We start from the raw sequence: 8,972 nt of genomic DNA, 5'->3' as shown, positions 1-8,972 counted from the left end.
TAGAAGAGAGCAACTGAACTGCAGGGCCTTAGTACAAGATCTGATTTACTTTGTTTAAAAAGAAAGTAGAAAAGCAGCTGGCTAGCAAGCACCATCACAGTATCTTAGTTAAAAAAAAAAAAAAAAAGGTTGTAGTTACAGAGCTTACCTTGGCCATCATATTCTCCCCTAGCTCCTGCTAACACAGCACACATACCCTGCTGGAGCAGAGCAGGACAGAAGCTGCTGCTGTGACACCAATGACCTTAACCCAAAAGAGGGAAGGCTACAGACAGCCTGTTTCTCACAGCCTGGCTTCATTTAGTGGCACAGAAGTAACACGAACCAGTTTAGGTCCTTTAATCTGTCCAAGACAGGGTGCTAAAGCACAAATGATAAAACATTCTGCATTTTTACAGCAAAAATGCTACAGAAGTTTATAGGAAAAAAAAAAATTTTTGTACATGGGTAAAACATTATAAATTCAAGACAACTCACAGACAAGGGGTAAATTCCCACATCTATCACTCTTTGTTTTAAAAAGTTCATTTGAACAGGCAAGCGGTCAAAATGGCTTGCTCTCTCTTCCTTGAAATGAAAATTTTATCTTCCAAGTGGCTCACAGTACTGCTTCGCTTCTTGGAATGTCCTCCGAAGGCTCCGCCAAGACCAAAGGAGAATAAAAACCCCCGGAGTCCTTTCAGATAGTCTCAGAGAGCAGGAAAAGGGAAAGGAAAGGGGAAGTTTATTCAAACTTGATCTTCTTCCCTTGCTGCTTGTGATCTCCACCTCCTCCTCTGCCTCCTCGGAAGCCACCTCCTCTACCTAGAAAGAAAATTATTGCAAAAAGCAGAGTTACCACTATAGTATTTATATTATATGCACACAAATATATTGCAGTGGTGTATCTGTACCACTGCCCTTCCAAACCCATCCTGGCACAGGACAGAAAATAAATTCACATCCAATATTCTCTGGTAGCTCTACACCATAACCCCAAGAATGGCTTTAGGTTCATTTTGGAGCACACCCCCTCTGAACAGCAGCATTTGCTTCCTCTTACCTCCAAATCCACCTCTGCCACCACCTCTGCCACCAAATCCACCTCTTCCTCCTCGGCCACCTCCTCTGCCACCGCGACCACCAAATCCACCGCCACGCTGGAAGTCACCCTTTGGCTTGGCAAAATCAAGGATCACTTTGTTTCCATCTATCTCTCCATCTTCCATGGCTTCCTTAGCTGCTTTGGCATCTTCTGCAGAGCTGAAGTCCACAAACCCAAACCTAGGAAACAAGTTACAAGAGCGACAGTCAGACACATTTCACGAGCTGCAGCACCACCTACGGGTTCCTGACAGAAATCCTTCTGGAATCAAACACCAGCACTTCTGCATCCCACAGGATGTGTCACTTGTAGGACAGCAGTGGCTAATCACAATGGATGGAGCCCCACTGTGAGTTTGCCCGTACTGTACAGTTAATTTTCTTCTCGTGCGAATCCACCAGCTGCCACGGAGGTTTGTTGGCAGGAAGGAGCTCATTGAGAAGAGGTGAGAAGGGAGCACGTGCTGCCCTCCACCAGTGGACCCAAAGCTGTGTGTTCTCTGCTCCCACCCTATTTACCAGTTTCACAGAGCCACCCACATGAGCCTGAGAAACACCCTGCCTTGCAGAGGTCAGCTACAGTGAGGTGCTCTGTAGCACCTGAACCCAGCCCAGGTGATGTTTAACCCACCCTTTAGATGATCCAGTGTCTCTGTCTGTGACTATTCTTGCACTTATTGAGCCTTCAAACGATTCTCTTAATGTCTCCTCTGTGGTGTCCTCAGAAAGGCCTCTCACAAACAATGTTTTGCTTTGCTCTGTGAAAAGGAAGCACATTTAGAAGTCATTCAGCCTGAGCAAAGCAAGCTTCAGCTTCATAACATCACATCCAGTTTGCTTTACTGGTTCCCAGAACACCTCTTAGGAATAAAGGGATTGTTTTTAAGGAACAGCTCAAGCACCTGGAGTCCATGGAAACTTTTTCAGGACTACAGTTAGAGCCTGACAAAAAGGATTTCCCTCAGCCAACCCGATATTGCTAAATTAAGGTTGCCCCACTCCTTTTTTTTTTTTAAAAACAGATGCTTGCACCTTATCAACAATAACTAACTGTACAGACACTGCTGGATCAGCACTTGACTATCTAGAGGAATTTGACAACAGTTTCATCAGCATTTCAGATAATCAGTCATCACATCCAGCACACATGCTTACAATGTTTGGCTTTTTTTTTTTAAAGCAGCCCCAGATTTGCCTGGATGGTGCTCTCCTGCCACAGCTGGAGATCGAACATGAAACACTTACGACCGAATCCTCCTCCTCCTCGTGCGTTCATGTTCCCTTTCTGTGAACTGAATTCCAGTCTGATTGTTCTGCCTTCAATCTCTGTGTTGTTATAGGAATTCATTGCCTCTCTGGCATCCTCAACTGTGGCAAAATCTACAAATGCATACCTGTGTGGAGAGGAAGATTCCAGTCAGCCTGGGAACAACAAGGGATACCTTGGAGGCAAGTCACTTGCAATGCCAGCCTGGGGGTCAAGTGAAAGGCACAACCTACCCTTTAGGCCTGCCCTGGTTGTTCTGTGGCACCTTGATGGAAGCAGCTTTCTTAAACACTTCTTGGAGAGTCACTTCTGTAGCAGCATATGAGAGGTTGTTGACAATTAGGGTCTTCGACTCTCCTATGGGGAAAAATCAGTGCTGTTAAGTGCAAGTTTGGAGAAGGAGAGCTCTTGTTCTCTAGTTACCAGACTCTGCCAAGGGGTAAGAATACTTGCTGCCCTTTCCTCACCTCAAGGTGAGGCACAAAGCAAAATCCAACCCTGTTTTGTTCACTGAGACCAGTTGCCCCCCTTGTCTGAAACATGCAGTCAAGACAAAGTGCACAGGATGCAGAGCACAAGTCAGGCAAAAGATCTGGTATCTTAATCTTTTTGCAATATTTTAAGTTGGCATACCAGCAGGAACTTCTGAATCAAGTGGAAATGGATCCTGAATGCCATCTGTATGCATGTTATCAGTATGGAAAGTACCTTTCTGATGATCTTGCTGGCTCTTCTCACCGGTGAAGTCAATGACCACGGCACGACCCTCAATTTCTGTGCCCTGCTTCTCCTCCAGAGCTTTGTTTGCCTCAGCTTCTGTTTTAAATTCAATGTAGGCCATCCTACAACACAGAAAAGAATGTAAGCAAATGCCTCCTTGCAGAACAACAAAGTTTGTGAATGAGCGGGGGGAAAGATGTAAAAGAAAAATGCTACAAAAAGTAAGACAACTAATGCAGCAGGTTCCTTAAGGTAGCCAAAGGACACGTAAGCTTATCAGAATATGCCAAGAGCAAAAGGAACAGCAAACAACCGAGAGTCCTCTCATCTACCCACCCTTTGCTGCTCCCGTCCTTGTTCATCACTATCCGGACTTCCGATGCGTTTTCAAACACCTCCCTGATGTCATCCTCGGTTATGCGGTAGGGCAGGTTCTTCAAAAACAGAGTTCTGGCATCTCTCTCTGCAAAGACAAGTTACTTTCAGGTTACCAGCTAAAAATCCCTCATCTACAGAGACTCAGCAAGCTGATCCAGCAGAAATTAACAGCAAGCATTCACATTTTCAGAAGCTACAAATACAACTGTAACAGAAGTTAATGAAACTACTGTGCTTCTCTTAAAGGCATCAGTTCAAAAAACAGGTCCTAAAGTTTCAAAAAGAAACATATTTCTTCCTCAGCCCTCCCAACATGTACTATTTCTTGGGATCACATTTGCAGATATTCCCGTCTGAACTCACATATCTGTATGTAAGCATTTTAGAAACTCTTAATTGGGCCGTACCTTTCTTGTCTTCTTTCATAGCTTCCTTGGTCTTTGCTTTTTCCAGTTTGACTTCCAAACCCATTAACTTCTTTCCATTCATCTGGAGAGCTTTATCCAGATCCTCAGCAGATGAGAAGTCCACATAGCCAAACCGCCTGCAAGAACACATCCTTGAGTTCTCTGATCCATCTCTGGCAGCAGAGACCACAAACACAAACCTAACACCAGAGAGGTCCTGCCTGGTCAGATTCCAGGCAAAGTTAAAACCCTCACCACTACCAAGCAGCCACCCCAGCATCTTGAGGGGAAAAAGCACACTTGGACACCTCTGAACAAATTAGTGCCAAATAAAAGAAATTAGCAGCAAAATTCTACTGAAGAACTCACCTGGAAGCACCGATTCTGACATCTGTAACTTCAATATTCTTCTTCCCAAAGAATTCTCTGAGACCAGTCTTCAGCTCCTCAAACTCCTTGGTGCAGACCAAATTTCCAACAAATACAGAGAAAGCTGACTGGACTTTCTCTGAAAAGATAATAAAGTGGGGTTTTTTTAAAGCAGCTTTTAAAACTGGGAGCCAGAGTCTAGACAGCTTTAGCACATCAGTTTTTGCTCAAAAGTGACATCATATTTCAGTATTAAGTCCCTTATAATCATCATTTGTGCTGGGAAACCCCACCCCGACATCCTGGACCTTCAGTTACATTCCTCATGCAACAGAGTCCAATCACAGTCCATTAAACAAGCATCATTTGATGATCCCACACCACTTACCCTCTGTTTTCTTTTTCTTGGGCTCTGGTGCACTTTTATTAGTCATTTCTTTCTTCCTCTTTCCAGGTGTTTCCTTGACAGGTTCTGTGCCAGAAAACAAAACAAGACTGAAAAATACAGAACTGTTCCTAAATTGAATCAACACAGGAGCATTAATCTTTACACCAGTCATACACAAGACCTCCTGTTACTCAGCAGCTGTAAGACTTTAAACTTTAACTCACTTTCATCTTCACTTTCCTCCTCGGCATCCTCTTCATCCTCCTCTTCATCGTCATCCTCCTCCTCATCTTCCTCATCTTCAGATTCTACTGCCTTGGCTTTCACTGGTGTAGCCTTGGCTGGAGTGGTTTTCTTCACTGGAACAGGGGCTGTGTCCATGGCTTCATCTTCAGACTCTGAAACAAGAAGAGCACAGTATTTAGACAGTTCCACATTAAGCACTTTTTGAAACTAAGAAAACAAAATGCTGTTGAGCAAAATGTTTCTCATGCCTCCTGAAATTTGTATGCTCTCAGGAAAAAAGTTTAATACACTTAATTTTTATAAAAGACATCTTTTTCCCTTGGGTTTTACTGCATTTAAAAACCCCAAAACCTGTTCAACAACAGTAAAAAGTTTAACTGACAATAGGGAAATTAACACCCATTCAGCACATGGACAACAGCAACCAGCTAAAACCAGCTCAGCACACACTGCATCACTCCCATAATCCTGTAAGTTACCTCCCTCTCCCTGTAAGTGTTTAGTAATAAACATCTTATACCATCCTCTTCTTCATCGTCCTCATCATCCTCTTCATCCTCATCCTCCTCCTCAGATTCCTGCTTTGCTGGCACAGCTGCAGGCTTTTTGGCTGGTACTGCTGCAGGCTTTTTGGCTGCAGGCTTCACAGGCATTGGTGGTTCCTCTTCCTCATCTGCACCAACAGAACAAGTTTTTACTACAAAGGTTCAATCAATGAGTGGTATAGGTAAACAGCACTTAGAGCTTCACAAAATGTTGTCCAAAATTCAGGAAAGAGTAATCCAGAAACTGGGAGATGTTTTACAGGCTATGTGTAAGGCAGCTGCAGTCCAAGCTTTCCTCCAAGCTTCACCCATTGCCCACCTCTCTTTCATAACCCCTCTTTAATCAACGAACCCCCCCAGTATTAAATAACACAAATCTTTCCATTCCAAAGGAACTCATATTAAATGACTTGACTGAACCACCTTTAGTCAATGCATATTTCAAGGGTAACTTACCAGAGTCTTCTTCATCCTCCTCCTCCTCCTCATCATCTTCATCATCATCTTCATCATCTTCTTCTTCACTCTCCTCCTTCTTGGCATTCTTTCCATTTTTTGCTCCTTTGGTTAGGACAGCAGCCTTTTTAGGAGTTGGAGTAACAGCCTTTTTGGGCGTTGGAGTAGCCACAACCTTCTTTGCAGGTGTAACCGCTTTTTTCGCAGGAGTAGCAACTTTTTTTGCAGGAGTTGCAGCCTTCTTGGCTGGGGTAACAGCAACTTTTTGTGGTTTCTTCTGGGGGACCATCTGAAAGACACATCAGTGTAAAACTCATGCTGGCCTGTTTAACCTACCATTACTTCACAATCAGACAAACACACAGCAACTGAAATCTAAAGAATATCCTTCTGACAGTTTCTGTTGAGTTACCTCAAATGCCCACCCTGATCAATCAATAAAGCTCAAACTCAGCTCGCTCATGCTTTCAGGAGCCTACTTAAAGAACATCAAAGCACCTCTAAATTCCCTGGTCCTGAACCAAGACCAGTGGTGTCTACTAGCATTTAGCATCTTGGGATTTTTACACTTGCACATTAACCACATGTGACAAACGTCATACTGCTCATTACAAAGGTAATTATGTACCCACTTGCTTTTTAGCTTTAGGACAGCTTTAAGACGCCAGCAGTACTTCCAAAAGCCTGGAAGTACAGACTTAGGAGTTCAGCTATTTTTCCCCAGGCTGCTTCAGCCTTATAAAATCCAGTTTATTCTTTAGCCGCACTTTAGTGAGGAACACCGACTGTTGATTAAACCCCTGTTACAGTGTAACCCACAACCCTCACGACACTTCTGTAACACGTGCATCCCTTTGACTCCATCCCTAGATCAATCACCTCTTCTCCGCTGCTTTCCTCTAGTTCAGAGGACTCCTCTTCCTCACTTTCCTCGAACTTTTTCGGAGGAGGAGCCATTTTTTTCTGTTTGATCTGATTCTTCGGGGTCTGAAAAGAGAGCGGGCCCAGCACGTTTAGCTCCCGTGTTCACCCGGGTTGCCCGCGAGCGCTCGCTCCGGCGGGTAATTGTCCCCACCACGTGGCCGCCCTCCGGCCCCCGCGGCGCTCAGGAGGCCGCCCGGGGTCCGCGGCCGCCGGTGTGCGGGGCCTTCCCGGGGGCGCGGGGGCCGCCCCGGGAGCACCGCGCGCTCCCACGTGCTCGCTGTCCCCGGCCCCACGTGGCCGCACTGTGACGTAGCCCCGCCAAGGGGGGCTTGGATCCGCTGCCTCCGGCCCGCGGCCCCTCCCCTCGCCGCCATCTTCACGGCGAGCGAGAGCAGGCCTGGAGCCACCGCGCGGCCCGAGCGCACGGCGGCGAGAAAGCGGCCCGGCTCCCTCCCCGACACGCCGCCATCCGCACCCTCCCGCACCGTCATGGCGGCGTCCGCCAGCTGCCCGCCCGGCGGCTGCGCCCCCCACGCCCTCACCTTGGTAATCTTCACCATGATGGCGGCGGTGCCTGGCGGCGCAGGGGCGGCGGCCGAGCTGTGTCGGGAGCGGGGCGGGCGCGTCCGGCGGGGCGGCGGCGCTGGGGGATCGGGCCGCGGGCGAGCCCCGCCCCGACCAATCGCCGCGCGCGCCGCGCCGCCCGGCCAATCGCAGCCCCCGCCCCTCGAGCCGCCGCGCCAATCGCAGGCGCCCTGCGATCGGCCAACCGGAGGGCGCGTTACAGCCTCGGGGCCGAGCGGCGGGGGGCGAGCGCGGGGGGACGCAGCGCCCGCCCGGGAGGACTCGGCCGCAGCCAATGGCACGGAGGCAGCTCGGCGCCTGCGCGCTCATTGGGCGGCGTGGCCGGGCCAGGGGCGAGCACGTGGCGGGCGGTGGCCACGTGGTGGGGCCGGGCGGGGTCCCGGGGGTCTGGCATGGCCCGGGCGTCCGGCGGTTCCCGGGGCCGTGGCGGCGTCCCGGGGGTCTGGCATGTCCCGGGGCGTCTGGCCGGTCCCGGGCGTCTAGCATGTCCCGGGGGTCTCACAAGTCCCGGCACCGGGAGACACGCTGCTATTCCCCGGCAGTCCCGGCTGCCCCGGCCGGCCCTGCGGCAGCTCGGCGCCCGGTGTGCAACCATGCCCGAACACGCTTTTGCGTTCCGCTGTCCCTGCCCCAGCCCTGTCCCTGCCACCCAGCTCCGCCTGGCCCCGCGTCCCCTCCCCGACCCTCGGGAGGCACTGAGCACCCGTGAGCAGCTTGAAGAAGCATCCATAGGAGCCGGTCAGTGTGCTGCTGCTGCTGAGGTTGCAGCTGGCACAGGAGCGCTCTGCAGTTGCCAGGCTCCACTGCTTCTGGCTGGGGGAAAAGACCCAAAGTGGAAGAAAAAAATAAGCCTGAGCTTGCCTGGTGGATGCTTTTGAATCAGTCACTGCAAGAAGACACCACCTTTCTCCCTGTGGAGTTTTCCCCCAGTGGCTATAAAGTCGGGGTAGAAATGACCCCAGGGTACCCCTGTTTCATTTGTCACTCTGCTGGCAGGGCTGGGTGCTGCCTTGCTCCTACCTGACACAGAGCGACCTCCACTGCTGGGGTTTCCCCACTGCCTTACCTCCCCTTTCACTTCAAACTGGGCATCCAGCCAGCTCCTGGGGGCTCCTGACTCAGGCATGGGTGACTCCAGCAGTTTGCTCTTCCAAGGCCTACTTGAGATAAGCACCTGATGTGGGGAACATGAGATCCTAGTGAGCCCGAGAATAAAAATGCAGACTCTCGATGAATGCTGTCCTGCACAGCCCTGATGCCCTCGAGGGCACACCCCAGGATTGTTCAGTGCCACCTGAAGCAAGGGACACACTGTGGGTGAGGCAATGTACCTGGCTCCTAGGCTGTCCTAGTGCCTCTTTCTCCTCTGCTGGGTAAGGAGAAGCAGTTTCCAGGCAAGCTGAGCCATAGCTAAAGGCACCTGCTCACTGAGAGGGGATGGGATCAATCAGCCTCTCCAGGAGTAAGCCAAGCCTGTGGAGAGCCTGCCACCATCAGCCAGCATGGGGAGGGAAGGAGCTGGAATGGAGTGGAATACTGCCCCTGCTCCTGTACATGCCTGTACATGCAGGCAGATGGGGATCCCCCCTGGGAGAACCCCTTGT

The 8,972-nt window shown here is 49.7% G+C and overlaps 1 protein-coding gene and 3 non-coding genes across 4 annotated transcripts; all 4 read right to left on the bottom strand.

Annotated features, from left to right (window-relative positions):
- Nucleotides 1–324: 324 nt before the first annotated feature.
- Nucleotides 325–7,445, bottom strand: NCL (nucleolin). The gene is made up of 15 exons (XM_041467898.1): nt 7,326–7,445; nt 6,739–6,846; nt 5,860–6,148; nt 5,379–5,531; nt 4,837–5,010; nt 4,613–4,696; nt 4,225–4,363; nt 3,856–3,992; nt 3,407–3,533; nt 3,059–3,192; nt 2,584–2,707; nt 2,329–2,477; nt 1,715–1,841; nt 1,043–1,263; nt 325–804 (listed from the first exon to the last, which is right to left on the bottom strand). The coding sequence occupies exons 1-15, from the start codon at nt 7,341–7,343 to the stop codon at nt 725–727; spliced, it is 2,064 nt and encodes a 687-aa protein (XP_041323832.1). The 5' UTR covers nt 7,344–7,445; the 3' UTR covers nt 325–724.
- LOC121353871 lies at nt 1,389–1,529 on the bottom strand. Its single transcript, XR_005955203.1, has one exon. It is a non-coding gene; the product is annotated as a small nucleolar RNA SNORA75 (small nucleolar RNA).
- Nucleotides 2,148–2,224, bottom strand: LOC121353878. The gene has a single exon (XR_005955210.1). It is a non-coding gene; the product is annotated as a small nucleolar RNA SNORD20 (small nucleolar RNA).
- LOC121353877 lies at nt 4,436–4,505 on the bottom strand. The gene has a single exon (XR_005955209.1). It is a non-coding gene; the product is annotated as a small nucleolar RNA SNORD82 (small nucleolar RNA).
- Nucleotides 7,446–8,972: the final 1,527 nt, after the last annotated feature.

Source organism: Pyrgilauda ruficollis, unplaced genomic scaffold (genome assembly GCF_017590135.1).
Source record: "Pyrgilauda ruficollis isolate IOZ18807 unplaced genomic scaffold, ASM1759013v1 scaffold21, whole genome shotgun sequence".
Lineage (NCBI taxonomy): Eukaryota > Metazoa > Chordata > Aves > Passeriformes > Passeridae > Pyrgilauda > Pyrgilauda ruficollis.
This window is presented reverse-complemented; position numbering and strand designations above follow the sequence as displayed.

What these genes read in the sequence shown, in the direction of transcription:
- NCL (XM_041467898.1), bottom strand. An exon ending in AGGAAAGCAGCGGAGAAGAG is followed by an intron (nt 6,149 to 6,738) that starts GTGATTGATCTA and finishes TGTGTCTTTCAG; the next exon opens with ATGGTCCCCCAGAAGAAACC. An exon ending in CAAGAAAAAGAAAACAGAGG is followed by an intron (nt 4,364 to 4,612) that starts GTAAGTGGTGTG and finishes TTATCTTTTCAG; the next exon opens with AGAAAGTCCAGTCAGCTTTC.